This window comes from Rattus norvegicus, chromosome 20 (genome assembly GCF_021556685.1).
Source record: "Rattus norvegicus strain SHRSP/BbbUtx chromosome 20, alternate assembly SHRSP_T2T, whole genome shotgun sequence".
Taxonomy (NCBI): Eukaryota; Metazoa; Chordata; class Mammalia; order Rodentia; family Muridae; genus Rattus; species Rattus norvegicus.
In genome coordinates, this window is record NC_141553.1 from 11,850,856 (window position 1) to 11,873,833 (window position 22,978).

Genomic DNA, 22,978 nt, shown 5'->3' on the forward strand with positions numbered 1-22,978 from the left:
TACATGACAACCAAAGCCATCCATGCCCAAGACTTGACTCCCAGAGGCTGGTCCTTCCTCAACTACCTGGGAACTGATGCCCAAGGAGACTCGAGGTGGCCCTGTTGTTAAGGAATGCCGTGTGTAGGGACAGCTCCGCAGAACTCACCAGATCCCAGGAAGAGTAGTCCAGCTAGGATGAGTAGCAGTGTGTGTGGGCCCAGCATGTCCTGTGGAGAGAAGGGCCAGATGACTCCAGGCTGATCACCCAAGGAGTTCCTCCTTGCAGGCTTGCTGCCACAGGGTACGAGGATCAGAGAGGGCCAGCACAGATGTCACTCAGCTACCTCAGGGAGGGATGTGGGGGGGCTGGCTCAGGTGGTCAAGTACCTGGAAGAACAGGCAGTCAGCCTCTGTGGGGATACCACAAGCATGCACTTACACATTCAGAGAGAGGGAGAGGGTAAGGGAGAAGGAGAAAGGGGGAGAGGGAGGGGGAGGGGAGGGGGAGGGGGAGAGAGGGAGAGAGAGAGGTAGATAAATATAGAAATATATAGGGCTGGAGAGATGGCTCAGAGGTTAAGAGCACTGACTGCTCTTCCAGAGATCCTGAGTTCAATTCCCAGCAACCACATGGTGGCTCACAACCATCTGTAATGGGATCTGATGCCCTCTTCTGGTGTCTGAAGACAGCTACAGTGTACTTATATATAATAAATAAATAAATCTTAAAAAAAGAAATATATAGATATAGACAGATATGATAGATATAGAGATAGAGCTAGCTAGCAATAGAGATAGATAGATACATAGATAGATAGATACATAAATACATAGATACATAGATAGATACAGAGATACATATCTAGATATAGACAGATATGATAGATATAGAGATAGAGCTAGCTAGCAATAGAGATAGATAGATAGATACATACATAGATAGAATCATAAATACATAGATACATAGATAGATACAGAGATACATAGATACATAGATAGATACATAGATACATAGATAGATAGACACATAGATACATAGACAGACAGAGATAGATAGATACATAGATACATAGATAGACAGAGATAGATAGATAGATACATAGATACATAGATAGATACATAGATAGATATATAGACAGACAGACAGACATGCATGTCACACAGGCAGACTCATCTCCATCCCACAGATGCAGCGGCCCACACTGCCCAGAGCTATGCATCTGTACGCCCAAAGTCCATAGTGAGCTTGGACCACAGACCTGGTTGACCCGGACAGCAGAACTGGGGCCAGGCAGAGCCGTGACCTTGGAGTTCTTGTGGGCAGGACTGAGCTGGCTCACAGAGACTGCCTGTCTCTGGTTATCTCGGTACTCTTTGAAGCACTGATTTTATTTTTGCCCTGGAGGAGCTACTGCTGGGGGCAATATTGGCGTTCCTGTCCCAGACAGGGGACAGTAGGCTTCCCAGAGTTCACTCAAAGCCTTGCCTACCCTACTGCTGGCCACCTGCTGGCATGTTTCCATAACCACTGCACCCTGCCTTGCTAACAGTCAATGGCATTGATGATCTTGAAATTGTGGGAAGTTGGGGCTGGGGGCCAGCTGGGGCTGGGCGTGCTGAGAGGCCTGGGTTGTGACTTCCTTCCTTACAGCTGGCAAGTATGGATTCTCCCAGATCCTTACTGCCACCCTCCTTCCCCAGAAGTAGCCAGAGTGTCCAGGACTCCTCCCACAGAGGCCTAGAATGTTCTGGGTGGGGTGGCCCCTGGGTCCGACTTCCTAAAACATGAGAAACTGTGGTAGGCAGGAAGAGTTGCCAGCACCAGGGGCCATGTGGACAGAAACAAAATCAAACATATTTCCCCATGTCGTCCTGACCAGCTCCTCTACAGGGGAAGGCTGAGCTACCAAATATGCTGAAGGAAGATGGTGGCAGCGTTGTCAGGCCACTGCTTTGAGGATGGCTCTTAGTGCCATGTTGTGGCCTCGGAGCACTGGGCACAGCTGGTGGCCCCTAACACCATCTTTGCTTCCTGAAGCCCAACATCCACACTGAGGCTCTGTGGCAGGTATGACACTGTCTAGGGCCACCCCAGCCTGTGGGTACAGACCCCATGTAGCCCCATTTCTGACCCTTCTAAAAGTGGCCTGTGACCTCAGAAAGATAACCTCCTGAGCCCAGAGTTTTTATTGTTTTTTATTTTTATTTTTTGTATTTTGGCTTTTTGAGACAAAAAGTGTAGCCCTCACTGTCCTGGAACTTGCTCTGTAGGCCAGGCTGGCCTCAAATTTACTGAGCTCCGCTTGCCTCTGCCTCTGGAGCACTGATATTAGAGGCATACGCACCATGTCCGTCCATGCTCATCAAGGGCCCAGAGGTTTTAAATGAAGACCACTCCTCCTCCCTACTTAAGGAAAATCAGTACCTTCTGAATTTTGCAGACTATCTAGCAAGGCAGGGTCGGGGACTTTGGGCCACTGGAGCCCATCCTAACTCTGAATGTTTCTGTGTTTTCCTGTCCCAGGGCACCCAGCACAAGCTAAGGAAGCTGTACATGGTCCTACTTCTGTGCCCTCACCCAAGAGCTCTTTGTCACACTGGTAGGGGTGACACATACGTGTCCACCAACTGGCTTGGCTGACCTGGGGCCCTGGCACACGTCCCTGAGATCTGTGTGCTGGTACTGCAAATCCAGTCAGCGTCCGGAACGGCTCCCTTTCTGAGGTGGCTGCGGTTGTTGTGAATGGGAAGAGCTCTTCCAGATCACAAGCATGGCACTTCTGGGAGAGGGCCCCAACCTCCAAACAGCCATGAAAGTCAGTATTCAAACTTAGTTCTCCAAGTGGGGAAACGGAAGCTCCAAGCAGCATCAGGATATAGGGCTGGGTATAATATTATACCTATGCACACAACCATATAAGCGCACACGTGTGCATGTACATGTACACACACACACACACACACACACACACACACACTGGAGTTCCTTGGTTACAAGACTAACCCACAGATCACACTTTCCTGACCTTAAAACATAGGAAATGGGTGGTGGCCAGGGTAGCCACCTCCAGCTCCTTGTCCAGGATGTAAAGAGGAGCCAGCTCCACGTGGGCCCACTGTGTCCCTCAGAGGACCCCAGGCAATGACAGTGTCCTGAGTTTGCAGGTGGATGGATGAAGGCCAAGGTCCAGGAGCTAAAAAGAGTCTAGGACTGAGTCCCTTCTTGGCAGCCAGCTCCTGTCTCTGTGGGAATCAACATAGAGAAAGACCTACCTGGCCAGTTCTGGGGCCTTGAGCAAAACCAGCACCACAGAACTCTGAAAGAGCAAAGCCTGTCTAGTTCTCTCTGCCTCAGTTTCCTTCATGTAATTGGACCAGATCATGAGTGTTGAGGGTTAGGGCAGTCTGTGGCTTTCCCTGAAGCCCTGGTGTATGGAGAAAAAGCATAGTCTCCTGTCTAAAACCTGGAATATGCTTATCAAGGCTGGCAGTGGTCTGGGGGTCTTGGGGAGCTCCGGCTTCATCCTAGGGACTCAGATCTTGTCACTTTAAGGAGCTATGGTTACCAGTAGCAAGGTCCGCTGTGTGCTGTCTCTGATGTCCTTGAGATATCCCATCTTCCCCGGCACAACATTGATTAGCTTCTCACAGCTTAGTCGCATCATATGATAGTTTTTCCTTTATTTATTTATTTTATGTATATGATTACACTGTGGCTGTCTTCAGACACACCAGAAAAAGGCATCAGATCTCATTACAGATGGTTGTGAGCCACCATGTGGTTGCCGGGAATTGAACTCAGGAACTCTGGAAGAGCAGTCAGTGCTCTTAACCACTTAAGCCATCTCTCCAGCCCCCTCCTTCTTCCTTTTGTAGACCAGGCTGGCCTCGAACTCAGAGATCCGCCTGCCTCTGCCTCCAGGGTGCTGGGATTAAAGGTGTTCACCTCCACCGGCCAGCTGGTCTACCTCTTAATAAACTTGCTTGGCATCAACCATCGGCTTGCACATGACCTCTTGACCTCAGATTTCCTGTCTTCTTTATGTTCTCATCTCCCAACCCCTCCCTCTTAGGACCTGATCACTGAAGAACGGTCTGCTGGCCCAGGGCACCTGAAACCTGCGCTCCAAAGGACAGAATTGAGTTTCAGCGTATGATACTTTTACTGCTGCTCCCTCCTCTCCAACTAACAGGCAGCAAATGGTTGTCTGGTCACAGTAGCTCCTGGGACTAACTGAACCACTAGTGTAGACAGGAGGGTAACGGTAAGTAAAAATGCCCGAGCCGGCAGACATCCTCCTGGCTACCTAGCACCTCTGCCATGGCCCCTCTAGCTCCCCGACTTCACTGGGGCACCTTGGTTCTTCAGGCAGGTACCCTCACCAAGTCATGAGGAGCAACTTTATACAGAGGCCTCCTGAGAAACCCTGTCCCGGTAGCTGTCAGAACGGTGCCCCCAGAGCCACCTTTGATCTCTACCATCTGCTCAGCGAGCGCTGGTGCAACTCAGGAAGTGGTGAAGGTCAGCAGAGCCCTAACCTTGTGAGGCCTGGGTTGTCCTTCCCTGAGGCCTGGGTTCTGTGATGGGAGAGGATCCACATCCTAACATGTCCCCACGAAGAAGGAAATACACATGGCCAAAGAGGAAACGAGAGTCAAAAGGTAATTCGGGCAGGATGCGGTGACCTACAACTGTCATCCTAGCACTTGGGATCAGGAGTTCAAAGGCACCCTCGGCTACATTTTGAGTTCAAAGCCGGCTGGAGGTGCATGAAACCTTCTCTCCTCTCTCTCTCTCTCTCTCTCTCTCTCTCTCTCTCTCTCTCTCACACACACACACACACACACACACAAGCAGATGGTGATATAAGAAAGTCAGCAGAGGCAGAGTGAGTCTAGCAAAAGCTGGTGGTGGGTGGCTTCCTGTCCCCAGTCAGAGTACATGAGGCGCCTGACTAAGAACAAACACAGGGGATGGCACAGGCGAAGACTGGCCCAACCCCAGGGTAGTCTGGGGGAGAATAGATGGAGTCCTAGGGCCACCCTTGCCTCAGGAGAGCAAAAGTAAAGGCCTGTGGTAGTCACAAGGCATCACAGCCTAGACCTGAACATTTTTCACCAAAGCCCAGTATCAAGATGGAGTCACTTCTGCCTTTACACATTCACGAAAGAACCAGGGGCAGATGGGCTCTAGGGTATTGGAACTCTATGCGGGGATCAAGCCGCCCTGGGCAGAGGACAAGGGATAAGGAACAGAGGGAGCAGGTGGTTCCAGAATACTAGCTCTAGGACTCAGAGCTCCGGGCAGACGCAGGGACAAGGTTGGTTCCAGTTCCCTTTTTTGTTGCTGTGATAAAACACTTTGACCACAAGCAAGTTAGGGGAAGAAAGGTTATTTCAGCTTACGGCCCACAGTCATCACTGAGGGAAGTCGGGGGCAGGATGGAGGAGCCCCACTTTATGGCTCACCCTCCCACAGGTTTACACTTAGCTAGCTTTCTACATAGCCCGAGACCATCTGCCCAGAGACTGGTGATCCATGGGGGGGCGGGGGCGGGGGCGGGGGCGGGGCGGGGCTGGGCGGGGCCCGCCTACATCCATTAATCACCAAGACATTTCCCCACAGGCATACCCACCAGTCTGATCCAGAAAGTTCCTCAGTTGACTTAATGCTGTGTAAAACTGACAAAGCTAATTAGGACTTGGGGCCTATGGGAACAGATGGACTAGCTGGGTTCTTAGAGCTCCAGGCAGACTTGGAACAAAAGAGACAGAAGGGTTAGAGGGAGCACTGTTTAGGAAGGATTCTGATCAAGGGACTCAGAAAGCCCTTCGAGCTTGCAAAGGAAGCTTTACAAGTGACCGAGAGACACGGTCGGTCGCAGTGGTGCTTACAGATTAGTGGAGTCCAGAAATACCGGGGGCTGCAGCTACTGACCAAATGGGGTCAAATGAGACTCCTTTCTGAAGCAATTTAAAAACACTGCAATAAACTGGACGTAGTGGGACGAGCCTTTTAATGCCAGCCATTTGGGAGGCAGAGGCAAGTGGATCTCTGTGAGTTCAAGGCCAGCCTGGTCTACATAGTGACTTCCAGGACAGCCATAACTAGAAAGTGAGACCTTTTCTCAAATAATAAATAAATAAATAAATAAATAAATAAATAAATAAATAAATATGTTAATTGCTCACTTAATTAAAATGGATAGAAAACCAATGCAGTAAAAAGTCCCAAGTTTTAGGAAAATTCAAAGCATCCTTACCGATGTGTCAATACAAGAGAGGCCGTCTAATGTGATCTAATGTGACCCAGCCAGGGCTCTGGCGCTGTTGCCATGGTCACGTAAGAAGGGGTAGAGTGGTTGGGAGAGAGAATGTTGGGAAAGCGCTTGTATAAGGACCCAGATTTCAACCCCAGATCACATGTTTTTTTTAAAATGAAAAGGAAAAAAACAAAGAAGAGAGGAGAGAGGGGGGGGGAGGGAAGAGGAGAGGGGGGGAAAGGGGAGGGGGGAGAGAGGAAGGGAGGGGAGGGGAGGAGGGGAGGGGAGGGGAGGAGAGGAGAGGAGAGGAGAGGAGAGGAGAGGAGAGGAGAGGAGAGGAGAGGAGAGGAGAGGAGAGGAGAGGAAAGAGATCCCTGGAACTTGGTGGGCAGCCAGTATGGGCTAGTTGGTGAGCTCCAGGCCAATGAGAGACCCTGTTTCAAAGGAGGTGGGCTATTCCTGAGGATGACAGCTGAGGTCTTCTGGCTTCCACCTGAACACCCAAAGAAATACACACACATATACACACCCACACAAACAAATACATACACAAACACACATACAAAACACACATACATACATACACACATACAAACTAATACACATACACAAATACACACATACTCACAAAAATACACACACATACATACACGTAAAACATGCACACACACAAAACATACACACGCAAATACTACACACAAAACACACAGACACACATGTACACAGACAAATTCACTCAAAACATACACACACACAAATAATACACAAATACACACACAAAACACACACAAACTAATACATACATACAAATACACATATACGCACAAAAATACACAAACACATACACACAAAACATATACACACAAACAAATGCACACACACACCACACACACACAAATACACACACATATGCACAAAATATACATGAAAGATCCCCGCTTGATATTAGTGCAGCCATTTCTTTTTTTTTTTTTTTTTTTTTTTTTTTTTTTTTTTTTTTTTTGGAGCTGGGGACCGAACCCAGGGCCTTGCACTTGCTACCACTGAGCTAAATCCCCAACCCCAGTGCAGCCATTTCTTAAAAATGAAAAATTTTAAGTTGCCCTCTGCTTAGCCCCTAGACATGAGACCAGAAAGTACAGGAAGCACAGTGCCACCCACTCTCCAGGAAGCTACCCGGGCACAAGAACAGATGATATAGCTGTGGCTTTGTCCTGGGAAAAAAACATTTGTCAAGTCAGACGTCCTTGGTACTGGAATAGCTGCGCTGATATGGTTGGGGCCTTGTCCCAGGAACTCCAGGATGAGAAACATCTACCTAGTCAGATATCCTTGCCACCGAAGTAGCTGAGCTAATGAAGCTGTGTGACCTTGTGGTGACTATATAGACTGTATGTTCCTGCTGTCCCAGGCTCTTCATATCCCTCCTGCGTGAGGACCGTGTCAAGCCCCAGTGCACTGGTATCCCAAGTAAACCTCTTGTTTGTACATCAAGACTGAGTCCCGTGTGTTTGTGGGTGGTGGGTGTCCTCAGGATTGGAGCAAGAGTCTCCTCTATCTGAGGGTCTTTCATACACACACACAAACAAACACACACACACACAAACACACACACACAAATACACATACACACAAATACATGCACACACATCACACACACACAAATACACACACATATCACACACACAAATACACACACACACACCACACACACAATTACACACACACAAATACACACACACCATACATATACACAAATACACACATACCACACACACAAATATACATACACAAATACACACACACAAATTCACACACAAACACATACACACAAATACACATACACAAATACACACACACAAACACACACACATAAATACACACAAATACACACACACAAACAAATACACACACAAATGCACACACACAAACAAATACACACACAAATGCACACACACACAAATACACACACACACACACACACACACACACACACAGAGTGAAGAGGATTCTGTACAAGTCTGCTTTAGAAAATCAAGCAGAGATAGAGACACGGGAACCAGAAGTTCAAGGCCACTTTTCAAAGAGTTTGAGGCCAACCTGGGCTACATTAAAACCCTGTCTCCAACAGAACCCACTAAAGAAACAATGGAAAAAAGATAATTCAAGGCTGTATGCCTTACGGCCAGGAAATGCGTGTACAAAAACTAAAGGAAAACAACCCAGAAGACATTGTCAAAAGAAACAATCCCATGCATAATAAATCACATAGAGACAACCATTAACTCCAGAGTAAACAGCAAATGGTAAGCTTCCTCTCTAAAAGAATCTGAGAAGTTAGTGATAATCAGTGAGCCTCTCAGAGAAGCCTGGACTGTGAACTCAGAGAAGCATGGTCATTCAACAGGCAGAACGCAGAGGCTGAGGGGCACGGAACACCCCTCAAAATACCAGCATCTCTGGAGTAGCTTTTAAATGGAAGGTGGCTTAGGCATTTTTTTTTTTTTTGGTTCTTTTTTTTCGGAGCTGGGGACCGAACCCAGGGCCTTGCGCTTCCTAGGTAAGCGCTCTACCACTGAGCTAAATCCCCAGCCCCATGGCTTAGGCATTTTAACATTGGCATTGCCCACCCTGTGGAACCTGGAGGGGCGGCTGGGATGGACAGCTGCTGGAGAAACTCATCCTCACCCTGAGAGCAAACGTAAGGGGAAAAGGGAAAGCTGGACTGGGGAGATGGCTGAGCAGTTAAGAGCACTGTCTGCTCTTCCAGAGGTCCTGAGTTCAAATCCCAGTAACCACATGGTGGCTCACAACCATCTGTAATGGGATCTGATGCCCTCTTCTGGTGTGTCTGAAGACAGTTACAGAGCCATGGGTCTAAATGTGCCAGGTCTTGTGGGTAGCATCCTCCCTGTGTCTTCAGGCTCCTCCACAGTCTGTCTTTTTTTTTTTTTTTTTTTTTTTTTTTTGGTTCTTTTTTTTTTCGGAGCTGGGGACCGAACCCAGGGCCTTGCGCTTCCTAGGTAAGCGCTCTACCACTGAGCTAAATCCCCAGCCCCGCACAGAGCCATCTTAAAAGCTCTGGTGGACACACTGGGGGAACCAGCTTCTCAAGGTCCCAAACACTGTTGGTGTTTCTGTCCCCACTCCTAACGTCCCTGAGGAGGGTCCCATCATGACTTCGGGAATAGTAACAACGGTGACTTCACACTGCTGTGGGAACCTGCTCGTCAGTCCTTTGCTTTCTAGCTGCAAGTGCTTGCTGATCTCTTCTGGGACATGAACCGGGGTATCCAGGCTACTCTTGGAGACTCATAGACTTCATTTTCCTGTACCTTTCCCCTGCCCTGCCCCACAACCTCCACCGAGTTTCTGAATGTTCCAAATCTCCCACCTGGTCCAAATGGCACTCTAGGACACAGTCGATGGCTTCCCCTGGGGCTGATCATGAGCACCTTAGACCCCAGAGCTCAGGGAGATCCCTGGGCACTGCTTAGATAAGAGGTTTCTGTCCCTAGAAGCTTCCAAAAGCAGCAGCATTGGGGCCTCGAAGTCCCTACATCTCTCAATGGCTGGATCCAAGCATCCCAGAGGCCTAGCACTCCCATGTTCATATGTCTTGCTCACAGATCATAATCTGTTGCAATGAGTCACTGGTAGGGACCCTGTTATGGAAGGTCCACCAGGGTCAGGGCCAGCTTCTGGAAGCGGACAGTTGTCCTTCAGAAATAGGAATGGAGATCCTATCACTCACGGTCTCCCAACTGGCAGGTGGGCTAGCCTGTGTCTCTAGGAACCTATGCCTGGCCTTAGCCTGTGGGTTTGCTCCCAGAGGCTCAGCCTGTCACCTAGGCCCCACAGCCAGGCACAGCTGCAAGTGATGTGCACATCGGCTCCACCCCAGAGCTGATACTCCTAGACCTAGACCCAGCTGCACAGGGGCCACAGACAGGCTGCTCTGGTTCCTCTTCTCTCAATGGAGGCACAGGATCCTGCGTAGGTGGCCCTGTGTGTCTATGTGGCTGAGCCACAGGGCCCCAACACTGGTTCTAATATGGGACTGGGCATTACTGGGCAGGCGTTTTCCAAGATTAACATCTGTGTCAAAAACTCAACCAAGTAGAATTTACCCCATAGTGCAGCGGGCCTCGTCCTATCAGTTGAAGGGCCTGCCTCATCTTGATTTGTTTCTGCGGAGAACCCTGAGTCCTCTAGACCCAGCTTTCAGGGAGCTGCTGGGGTGATGCCGTAAAATAGCATGGCGAGGCTGAGGCATGGCTTCCTGCTCAGTTTGTTTCTGAGGCAGCCAATGTGCCAGTCTCTTGTCTATCACCTCTTGGCTCCTTACTCCAGTGTTGGCTGCCTTGATGCCAGAGGGTTGAGTAGCCCAGATGCTGTCTTTTCCAAGGGCTGTCAGGGCACACGCCCTGCACGATCCAGGACTTGATCTGACCTCTACAAATCATCCAACTCTTTGCCAAGGAACCACTTGCTGTGTGACAAGGGTGACCTGACCCCAGCTTTATGAGGACGACTCTGGCTGTGCCACAGGGTTGCTCTGCTGTAGGAGAAGGTCCTAATCAAAGGACTCCTCCTAAGGGTTTAAGCAAATCCTATCAGACCAACCAGATTGAAGATCCACATGCAGAGGCAAGGCCTGGTATAAATATAACTTTTTTGTTTTTTGCCTGATGCCTGCTAACCCAGGCCTAGTCTGGAAACGTTTAGCCTTTCTAGCCTTCATACAGTCTAATCTAGGCCTACGATGTTTTCAGCCTCTGAGACTTGCTATGGAATAGGCTCACCTCTCCCTAGTTCTTTCTGAATTTTAGCTGGGAGATTCAACTCAGCTGTTCTGGCCCAAACTCCTCTCCAAGCTGACTGATTCAACCTGACTTCTCTCGTTTTCTTCTGGATTGCTCTGTTTGGCCTCAAACTAACTCTAGCAATCCCGTCTGATCTTCTAGCTCCTTCTCCTTCTCTGGCTCATTCTGTCTTCATCTGCGTCTAGCTTATTCTCTCTCTGCAAACTGTCTCTGTACAACTCTCCCAATAAAAACTGCCTTCTCCCTTCTCCTCCTCCTCCTCCTCTTCTTCCTTCTCTCTGTCTCTCTGTCTCTCTCTGTCTCTCTGTCTCTCTCTGTCTCTGTCTCTCTGTCTGTCTCTGTATCTCTCTGTCTCTGTCTCTCTGTCTGTCTCTGTCTCTGTCTCTCTGTCTGTCTCTGTTTCTCTGTCTGTCTCTCTCTGTCTCTCTGTCTCTCTCTCTGTCTCCCTCTGTCTCTCTCTCTGTCTCTTTCTCTGTCTCTCTCAAGTAGCTTCTCTTTCTTCTCTCTTCTAGTGAGAGTTGGGCATATTCTATTCGGTCAAATCTTTCTCTGATTCGTCCCTTTGTCTGCCACTCACTCAGACATCACTTTCAAACATGACTACTTTTTTTCCACAAACTTTACCTTCATTGGGAGTAAAGGTGTGTATTAAGAGTGTGTGTGTGTGTGTGTGTGTGTGTGTGTGTGTGTGTATTCCAGCCAGAGGGATTAATGGTGTTTGCTAAGGGGGTCACACCACAAGTAGAAACCCTTTTTTCCCCTTTGGTCACTAATGCAATCTTGGGTTTCACAGTGTGGACCAAAGAACCTGCAACAGTCTGGACCTCAGGTAGCTAGCTATCTGCTTTAGGGAGACAGCAGGACTCGGCGGCCATAGGGCTCTAGTCACTTGGCGTTTCTGGGTCACCTGTCTCAGCCTGGCTACTGCCTTCCACTACAAAAATGTCCCAGAGACTGCTGCTCCCCAGGGCCTGGGATTCACTCAGGCATGCAGGTGTCTGGGTTTGGGGTGGTGGTGGTGGTGGTGGTGGTGGTGGTGGGTCTGGGAGGAAATTAGCACTTCCCTTTGACATCCCATGTATGCAAAGGAGAAGGAAGTCTGGACACAGCCAGTACTGGGTTGGCTGCCTGGGGGTATCTCCTGAACATCCCCCAGAGATGTCCAACAGCCAGGCAGAGGATGCCCTGAGTTGGTCCACCCCTCCCCCCACCCCCAAGCGTGAACTGTATGTAATCTCTGGTGACAGAGTACACTTGGAAGCCTCAGTTGACACAGCTTCAGGCAGGACGGTGACTCAGGCCCAAAAGGGGAGAGATGTGAACAGAAGGGCTGTCTCAGAACTCGCTCCTCCTCCTCACAGAGCCACTGGTTCTCTGTATAACTACAACACACACACACACACACACACACACACAACACACAGACACACAAACACACACAACACAGACACACACACCACACACACAACACACACAACACACACACAACACAGACACACACACAACACAGACACACAAACACACACAACACACACACAACACACACACACAAACACACACACAAACAAAGACACACAAACACACACACAACACACACACAAACACATACACACAACACACACAAACACGCACACACACAAACTCAACACTCCATGAGCCCCCAGCCCTGCCACCTGCAGAAAGCCGCCTGTACCTGAGTGACGGAAGTGGAGTTAGCGGGAACCTCAGTTTGTCTCCACCACTCCGTCCTCACGGGGGTAAGTTTTGAGTCATTGCTGACTGTAGAGGATTGGAGTTTGCAGAGCCTGTCACTAGCCCATCCTCAGAGTTCAGCAGCCTCCCCAGCTCACGCCCTTTCTTACACATAGAGCAGAATGCTTCCTCCCAAGCTGTGTATCAAAGATATCCCCACACGCAGAGCTTCCTGTTAAGGGTGAGTGTGTGGTTCCCCCACCCCCACAATCACAGTGGACACAGTTCGAATCATTGTGATGGCACGCCTTCCCCAAGACCATGTCCGAATATGTCAACCGAGAAAAACAGAACTAGTGGAGAGAGGTGGAGATAGAAAACTTGGGCCTTTCCAGCCCTAACTAACCCTCAGGAGTTAGTTACTCCTGCTCATTTTACTCCCGCTTTGGCAGAGGTCCCTCCCTTAGGGCAGATGCCAGTAATCTTTTATCCACTGATTCGCTGCTGGATGTGGAACTGGTGTCTGTCACCTGAGACTTGACCTCATGGAGCCCACCTCACAGAGCCAGTCAGCCACCCCCTCTGCAGCTATATAGCCTCCTGCAGGCTGGTCTCATAGGCATCCCTCCTCCCTCTATCTGGGATGTGGCCCTGTGGTTGCTGGCCCCAGGCCTGGCCACTACTGTATGTGGGATTCTTGGGAAGAGAACTTCCCTATCGTTTGCTATGCTGTGGGCTAGGCTGGGCATTTTGTAGCCTCGGTCCCAGAGGCTTGCAAGGCAGGCTGAGAAGTTCCCCCATTATAAGACAGATGGGCGACAGTGGCCATTTCAGCAGCTCCTTCTCTTGCTCCTTACTTTCAGTCTGACGTCCACCTCCATGACCACAAGTGTCTACTTCCATTTGTAGTAGAGGGGTGACAGGATATGACCCCTTCACTCCCACAGCATGTCCCAGCCATCCTCCCTGTCATAACTTCCTCAGCCCTAGGCATCCACGACTATCGCAGAGAGAGCAGCTTGTCATCCCCAGTCATAGCTGACCTTTCTCAGCCCCAAGGCATCCACGACTATCACAGAAAGAGCAGCTTGTCAACCCCACCATAACTGACCTTCCTCAGCCCCAGGCATTCATGACTATCACAGAGAGAGGATCAACACTGTTCTCTGCCTGCCTACCCGCATTTAGTTACGGAAGTTCCCAGAATTCCTGAGACTCTGCCCAACTGTGGTACCATACCTCTCCCATCCATAGACATCAGTCAGGAGGGCCTGAATAACTGGAAGCCACATGTAAAAGGTCCCAAGACCGTTTTTTGACAGATAGGCTGGGTGAGGGACATGGAAAGGCCACCAGAGCCCGCCCATAGGGCTGAGGACATAAAGAGAAATCCCATGGGAAGAGCCCACCTCTGAGGTGTTTCCCAAAAGAGCTACCTGAACACAGGAGTCCTGCACTTACCCCTCTTGGTCCCAGGAAGCCTCCAATCCGTGAATCTGACTGACTGGAGATGTCTCTGCCTGCTTCTCACCAGCTGGCTCTGTGGTGGTGTCTAGAGAACAGCCTCTGAGGCCCCAGCCTGATACTTCCTGTTTTAAGTCAACACCCAGGAGGAAGTTGAGTGACACATGGCTCATTGGCCCACATGTGGGTCTCACCTCAGCCCCTTTACATATGGGATGTTAGAGAAGAAACACCAAGAAAGGGTGGGGCCTGAAGATGATGACAAGCTTTCGCAGCAAGAGTGGAGGGGCTACCGTTAGAAGCAGTAGCCATTGATGGCCTTGAGGGGCTCTGTAGCATGTCAAGAAGAGGTAGGGATTCATGGACCAGCAGGCAGGCTGATTGTGTGGGTTCTCAGTCAGGGAGAGGGACCCAGCTACAAGTGCATGGGCTGAGGCGATAACCCACTGGGGGAAGCAGGCGAGTGGGAGGAAGGAAGCTGGAGAAGGTTCCTGGGTAGAGAACTGAGGCAGAGTGGGGCCCAGAGGGATGTGTTAAGTAACACTGTAGGGACTAGAGGAGGCAGAAAGAGGGACGCCAGTGAGAACCTATAGGGTAAGATTTGAGATGTAAGCCATATTGAGAAACAATGTTTCATGGTTACATTGCTCTCCCGCCCTCTTTAGAGTTACGTGCTAAAATGTTTGCAAATGGTAATGAAACAACATTTCAGATTTTCTTGTAATCAGGATGGGGGTTGGAGGTGGGTGTGGCTACAGGGCGGGCCATGAGTTGAGCATGGGGTGGGTAAGGCGGGGGGGGGCAACTGGAGACCTGGGTGTTCATGTGGCACTCTTTCTTTGTGTGGTATGTTTGGTAGAATGTTTAAAGACACATTTACACGAGGATAAAGCCGTTGAGTGGGGACAGTTTCGGCTGTGCAGAACGTCCTGGTGATGAGAGTTGAGAGGATTACAAGAAGTTTAAAAGCCCTGAACCTTTATGCATATTTTCCATATCTTCTCTCGGTTTGAAAAAAAAATGAACAAAAGAGGCCATCGGACAAGCTGTTAAAAGAACAGTGTTGGAAACAGTTCACACTTGTAATACCAGAATACCAGAATTTAGGGGGCTGAGGCAGGAGGACCGCTGTGAATTCAAGACCAGCCAGGCAGAACTGTAAGGTCCTAGAGCGAAAGACTAAAAAGTCAAGAACAGAAGACCTCCCCATACCTGTAGAGAATACGAACAAGCACCACACAGAAATATCAGAGGCCAGAGAGACGACTCAGAGGATAAAATGTTTGCTGCACAGGCCGAAGGACCTGAGCTCAGAGCCCCAGAGGGCAACCTTAAGCCGGGTGTGACTGTGTGTGCTTGGAACTTGAAAGGCTGGAGATGCGAACCATAGGGTCTTTGAGTCTCACTGGTCAGCCAGCCTAGCTCATTGGTGAGCTCCGAGCTCAGCAAAGAGATCCCGTCTCAAAAAATGAGGTGGAGGGCAATTGAGAAAGACGGCTGATATTGACCTCTGGCTTCCACGGGAGCATGCATGCACAAGCTGGCTCCCTCCCAGACAGACAAATGTGGGTGTATGCCACAGCACACACAAAGACACCACAATCTTGATCGCTTTTCAATATACCCCAAAAGGAAAGCTGACACGGGAGCAAATGGATGGAGCCGCAGACCTGCAGACACATATAGTGTGGTATCAGTGGGTATGGGTTCTTATCACAGAAACCAAACACCTGACCAGGAGAACTTTAAGGGAGGGAGGAGTCATCACAGGGGAGATGGGCCGTCCTGGTGGGGAAGTCTGTGGTATGTGTTGGGGATGAGGATAGAGTTGCTTGCCCTGGTCTTGGCAAATCATACAGTAAAGGAGCTCAGTAGGAGTTCAAGTTTTCCTTTCTTAAAAAAAAAAAGGCTTATTTTAATTTTATTTTAAAATTTATTTTATTTTAAAATTAACTAACTAACTAGCTAATTAATTTTATCATTATTGTTTTGAGACAGGACCTCTCTATGTAGCCTGCCTGGCTGTCCTGGAACTTTCTGTGTAGACCAGGCTGGCTCAAACTCACAGAGATCTTTTTGCTGAGATCTGTCTCCTGAGTGCTGGGATTAAAGGTGTGTACCACCATGCCCAACTTTTTTTAAAAAAAATGTGTTTGTGTGTATGTCTGTGTGGGTGCACCTGGTGGTCAGAAGAAGGTGTTGGGTCTCCCACCCCCACCCCCACATTTCCCCCACCGCCCCAGCCCATGGAATGGTTCTGTCCACCTTTAAGATGGGTTTTCTGTTAATCCTCTCTAGAAACACCTTTACAGGAATACCCAAAGGAGTGTCTCACTAATTCTTAGAAAGTCATTTCTTTTCTTTCTTTTTTTTTTCTTTTTTTCGGAGCTGGGGACCGAACCCAGGGCCTTGCGTTTGCTAGGCAAGCGCTCTACCACTGAGCTAAATCCCTAACCCCGGAAAGTAATTTCTTAATCAAAATTAACCACTACAAGTTCGACACAGAAGCAGATGGACATTGTGCTGTGAAATGTTTGAAGGAATAGTCTAACATGGTAAAACATGGCAGGATCACTCATTGGGGGGTACAGAGCAAGCCTCGGTGCAGTCCAAGATACAGAAATCTCAAGGACATCAAAGTTAACTACTAAGGAGACCACAGAAGGAGAAGTGCAGAGACCCGCCAAGTTGAGGGGCAGAGTGGGAAACAACCTGCGCCTCTATGGAGGACTGGATGATAAAGCTGGCCACAGGGCGCCTCTCAAGACTGAGTGCTGGGGAGAGGGCTCAGTGGTTAAGGCACACATCTTTAATCCCAGCACTAAAGAGGAAGGGACAGGCGGATCTCTGTGGGTTTGAGGCCAATCTGGTCTACAAATTGATTCCAGGATAGCCAGGGCTACACGGGGAAACCTTGTTTCAAAAAACAAACAAACAAACAAACAAACAAACAAGAAGTAGAAGAGGAGGAGGAGGAAGAGGAGGAGGAGGGAGAAGAGGAGGAGGAGGGAGAAGAGGAGGAGGATGATCAAGAGGAAGAAGAGGAGGAGGATCAAGAGGAAGAGGAGGAGGAGAATGAGGAGGAGGAGGGAGAAGAGGAGGAGGATGATCAAGAGGAAGAGGAGGAGGAGGAGGAAAGAGGGGGAGGAGGAGGAAGAGGAGGAGGAGGAAAAAGGGAGAGGAGGAGGAGGAAAGAGGGGGAGGAGGAGGAAGAGGAGGAGGAGGAGGAAAGAGGGAGAGGAGGAGGAGGAGGAAAGAGGGGGAGGAGGAGGAAGAGGAGGAGGAGGGAAGAGGGGGAGGAGGAGGAGGAGGAGGAGGAGGAGGAGGAGGAGGACCCTGGCGCTGTCCGCTCTTGCAGAGGACTGGAGTTTGGTTCTCAACACTCACACCAGGCAGCTCACAACCATCTGTAACTCCATCTTCAAGGGCTCTAAAGCCCTTTTTAGGTCTCCTCAAGCATATGCGTACGCAAGATTTAGAAAAATCAACCTCTTTTAAAAAGTACAACGGTGAGATTCTCCTCAGGCAAGTTTCATAACAGAAAAGGAGAAATAAACCCATTTCGACTCTATGCAAATGATCTGGTCATATGTTTCTTGAGAAGAAATGTAGGAATAGCTAACAAATATATATATATTAAACATCCCTAGTTCTTAGGGGAAATGCAAATCAAAGCCACGGAGGCGATCTCTCACCCCAGCAGGATGGCTATTACAGGACAAAAAAAGACAGACTCAGGGATGGTATGGGGCAGGGGGATGCCTGTGCGTTGTGAGCTAGGCGACGGCTGCCCTAGAATCACAGCACGGGACAGACCTCACGTGGGAGGCTTATTGGAGAGGGGTATACATAGGCCACTGCACACACACACACAAGACTATTAATGACAGTGGGAATGTGTCATATCTTGGCAGCTAGTGATGATGTGTCCAGCTATCACTGGGTCCCCGGGACAGGCGTTGGTGAAGCTTGATTACTAAACTATGAACTTCTGGTAGGGATGCCAATTAACATGTCCGTTATGAAGAACCAGATGGAACTTCCTCAGAAACCCACAAACAGAACTAGTCACTGGGTAACTATCAGGACGGTGGGAAATTAGTGTGCTGAGGAGACATCTGACCACCAGAGCGAAAGCCACCGTGGAACTTGGAATCCATTGATGGATAAACAGGTTAAAAAAACAAAACAAAACAATATATATATATATATAAATGAAACATGTCCATGATAGAATATTACTCAGCCACAAAAAAGAATAGGACCCTGCCATTTGCGGGAGCCTTGATGAGAGATTATGATGTTAAGTGAAACAAATCAAACACGCGCGCACCCGCATGCGCGCAAGCATGAACGCACGCAGCAACAAAATTTGAAAACTAGTGAAATGATTTTGTAGGAAAACGTTTACACGATCTGGAGACAAAGAGTTTAGGCTTTTCCTACCCCACAGACATGCTATGGTGATTTGAATGAAATTCCTTTCTCTGTACTCCCCGCCCACCTCGCATAGGCTCACGTCCTTCTAAGTGGCACTGTTTTGGAAGGTTATGGAACCTTAAAGTGCATCACCGGGGGTGGAATTTGAGGGTTTATAGCCTTGCTCCCTTTCCAGTTCACCCTCTGCTCAGTGTTTGCAGTTGAGACTGGTTTCAGAGCCACTGGACCAGGGACTGAGGCGCATGCTTACATATCAAAGCAGACCCCGCCTCCAGGTTCTCCCAGCATCCCTCAGTCCCTACCTGGCATGCCCCGCCCCTACCCCTGAACTTTCCAGCCCAGAGGCTGGGCTGCTTTCCCCCAGAGGCTCCTCCCTGTATAATCCAGACATTTTCTGCCTCCTCCCGCTCCCTCTCTCTGTCTCTCTCCTTCTCCTTCTCTCTCTTCTTCATCTCTCTTCTCTCCTCTCTCTACACACACATGCCCTTTTTCTTTGCTCCCTCCTCCCCTCTTCCCATAGTAACTTCCCTGGTCTTGGTCCTTGGGGCCAGTGAACTTGCCCGAGAGCAACTTTTGAATAAAGCTGCATTTAATATAATCTAGTCGGACTTAAATTGGCGCCATAGATAAATAACCCGTCAGAGACGTGACCACTCGGTTTCTCGCTCCAGGTCCATGTTCCCATGTCTCCCTGGCATTGTGAATTCTCTCTCCTGAACCGTGTTTTAGTTAGGGTTAAGGTGCTGCAATGGAACACCACGACCAAAGCAAGTTGGGGAGGAAAGGGTTTATTCGGCTTGCACATAGTTCATCCATCATTGGAGAAAGTCAGGGCAGGAACTCAAACAGGCTGGAACCTGGAGGCAGAAGCTGACGTAGAAGCCATGGAGGGCTGCTGGTTATTGATTAGCCCATCAGAGCTTGCTTCCTTATAGAACCCAAGACTACCAGCCCAGGGATGGCCCCACCCACAATGGGCTGGGCCCTCCCTCGTTGCTCACTAACTGAGAAAAAAATGCCTTACAGCTGGGTCTCAGGAAGGCATTTCCTCAGCTGAGGCTCCTTCCTCTCAGATGACTCTAGCTTCTGTCCTTTTCTACAAGCTGCCTTAGTCATAATGTTTTATCGCAGCAACAACAGTAACTGGTACTGGGGGCTGGAGAGATGACTCAGCGGTTAAGAGCACTGACTGCTCTTCCTGAGGTCCTGAGTTCAAATCCCAGCAACCACATGGTGGCTCACAACCATCCGTAATGAGATCGGATGCCCTCTTTTGGTGTGTCTGAAGATGGCGACAATGCACTCAAACAAATAAAATGAATAAATAAGTCTTTTAAAAAAAAGTAACCGGTACACCCACAAGTCTATCTCCAAGGCGATTCTAAAACCTGACGGTAAACACTGACCACTGCATCTATACAAAACTCGTCAAGACACTTCCCGAACCAGAACAGAGCAGTCTAAATATTCACAGCAAAAAGGAAGAAACAGGGGGAAAGATGGGAAACAGGAGAAAACCATCAGAGAGTTTCACAAAGTGCCAGTGGCTCATGGCACCAGTTCCAAGCCTGATATGGGCAGGTGAGGTTTCAAAACACAACTGGACCCTTTCCTTCCGAAGTGAAGCCAGCCCTAAATGCATCGATGCCAGTAGATGAAAAAGAGGAAGGGCAGACGGACTAGAGGAGAGGAGACCGACATACTGAACCGCACAGAGTTGAGGGCAGGGTTGGTTGGCATCTGTGGAGGATCGGAAGGAGCTGGTATAATCCAAGCTCCTGACAGCTAAGCAGGGCTTAAAGGATAGGGAAGCTTGTCCTGACAGACCCGGGTGGGGGCAGGGGTCATTGAGGCAAAGCGGGGGACCTGCAGCAGCTGAATGAAGACTAAGGCTCTACTTGACTTGGAGAACCCAGAATGGATGGCCAGGAGGGATCTCAGGGAACAGGATATGAATGGAGCATAGCTGTAATGACCCAGCAGGCATGACAGCCCCTGCCTCGATGGCCAGTCATGTTGGTATGTGCATGCATGCACACATGCATGTGTTGTGGGCTTTGGTGGGTTACTTGGGACAACTGATGGGAGAAAGAGCCACTATGGGATGAACTTGGCCTTCTTAGCAGCCTCTCAGGGATTGAACCCAGACAGCCTCCTTGAAGCTCCTTTTAATTGTTACACAAAAAGTTACCATTAGCATGTCAGTTTCCACTTATCAAAACTTATCTGACCCAGAGGCTCTCTTGAAAGACCCATCAACCTCGGCAATCCTTACCCGTGGAAGGTTTTCTTGTTTGCTAGGCAGGTCTCTAGGCTAAGATATGCAAAGGCTCTGAGAAGCCCTCAAAGGAATAAGCCCATAAAAATCTCACAGTTGTCACTGGCAAAAGGCTGCTTCCAAGACGAGGAGCCATCATCTGGATTCCCGCCAGATACAACGGTTCCGCTAAAATTCTGTAACCGTGTGTGCGTGTGTGGTGTGTATGTGTGTGTGTGTGTGTGGTGTGTATGTGTGCGTGCGTGCGTGGTGTATTCGTGTATGTGTGTGTGTGTTGTGTGTGTGTATGTTGTGTATTCGTGTATGTCTGTGTGTGTTGTGTATTCGTGTATTCTGTGTGGTATGTGGTATGTGTGTGTATATGTGTGATATGTGTGTATATATGGTGTGTATGTGTGTGTGTATGTTGTGTATTCGTGTATGTCTGTGTGTGTTGTGTATTCGTGTATTCTGTGTGGTATGTGGTATGTGTGTGTATATGTGTGATATGTGTGTATATATGGTGTGTATGTGTGTGTGTATGTTGTGTATTCGTGTATGTCTGTGTGTGTTGTGTGTGTGTGTTGTGTATTCGTGTATTCTGTGTGGTGTGTGGTATGTGTGTGTATATGTGTGATATGTGTGTATATATGGTGTATATGTGTGTGTGGTGTGTGTCTCTGTGTGTGTGTTGTGTATGTATGTCTTTCTGTGTGCGTGTGTATGTATGTGTGTGTCTCTGTGTGTGTATATATGCGATATGTGTGTATGTGTGGTGGGTATGTGTGTGTGGTGTGTATGTGTATGTGTCTGTGTGTGTGTATGTATGTGTATGTGTCTGTGTGTGTGTATGTGTGCGTCTGTGTGTGTGCATGTGTGTATGTGTGTGTGTCTTTCTTTGTGTATGTGTGTGTGTCTCTGTGTCTGTGTGTGTATGTGTGTGTGTATGCATGTGAGTGTATGTGTGTGTCTCTGAGTGTGTGTATGTGTGTGTGTATGCATGTGAGTGTATGTGTGTGTCTCTGAGAGTGTGTATGTGTGTGTGTATGCATGTGAGTGTATGTGTGTGTCTCTGAGAGTGTGTGTGTGTGTGCACTCTTTCATCTCCACCTTCTTTCCCCCACCTTCCCTTCTGCCGTCCTGCAGAGCTTCAGGGCAGGGATACACTAGAGCAGGCGCTGGAGACGCAGTGTCACCTGACTTCTGGAGACCCCACACCACACCCATCTGTATATTTGATCTGCAGCCTGCCCCCAAAGCTGGAGATCAAAGCCCGGGCGGGCACACTTGGCACACTTTCCTACGCGACATGCTAGCAAGTACAGAAAGCCATTCATCTAAAATGACAGATGTGCCCCAGCCGAGAGGAAAGAGGCATGGGAGGAACAGGAAGCTACCAGCCTCTGACATCACAGTGAGCAAGTAGAGGCCAGACACGGCCAGCTGGGCACCGGGCTCAAGCAGAGAGTGGGCAAGCCACCGGGCTTTTGGTGGTATTTGGTCCAAGTTGAGAGGGCGGTGTGATGCCAGACAGCAAGAGTGTGCTTCCTTCCTACAGAAGTGCTGGGATACCTCGTGGGTCATTGCTATTCCTGTGTGGCAGGAGCCAGGGCCTGAGGCTGGTGGGTGGGAAGACCTGGAATTGGATTCTGGGAGCTGGCTTCCCCTCTAGTACTCTGTCTCTTTCACTCATGGCTGTAGGCACCTAAGACCACAAGGGATGGGTGAGGGCTCTCCTTGGTACAGAGGGTAAGCCATTGGCCCTGCAGAACACTAAGCTGTGTTAAGAGTGTGTGGGTACCCAGAGTATCCTCCAGGCCTGGTGGGCAAGAGCAGAAGCAAGATGGAAAAAAGAGTGCTGGGCCATACATCTGTGGGTACAGTGCACGAAGCCTTGGGTTCAACCTCCAGCCTGTAGTTCCGGGACTCGGAAGATGAAGGCAGGAGGGTCAGAAGTTCAAGACCATCCTTGGTGCTATGTCAGATTCTGACTTTTAAAAAAAAGAAAGAAAGAAGACGGTGGGAAGACTCATTAGACGGGAGAGCGAGAGGGA

The 22,978-nt window shown here is 49.1% G+C and overlaps 1 protein-coding gene across 9 annotated transcripts in view; it reads right to left on the reverse strand.

The window, feature by feature from the left end:
• Positions 1-14,331, reverse strand: part of Itgb2 (integrin subunit beta 2) — a 36,185-nt gene extending 21,854 nt beyond the window's left edge. For 2 of the 9 annotated variants that reach the window (XM_087597441.1, XM_087597444.1), the window contains exons 1-3: positions 14,225-14,331; positions 327-369; positions 149-209 (exon numbers count right to left, since the gene is read on the reverse strand). In XM_087597441.1, coding sequence (XP_087453567.1) covers positions 149-206 — 58 coding nt within the window. In that variant the 5' untranslated portion in view covers positions 207-209; positions 327-369; positions 14,225-14,331. Of the gene's footprint in view, positions 1-148; positions 370-12,764; positions 12,982-14,224 lie in introns of those variants that run through there. The other 7 variants (XR_015644746.1, XM_087597440.1, XM_087597443.1 and 4 more) reach the window with 6 other exon arrangements.
• Positions 14,332-22,978: the final 8,647 nt, after the last annotated feature.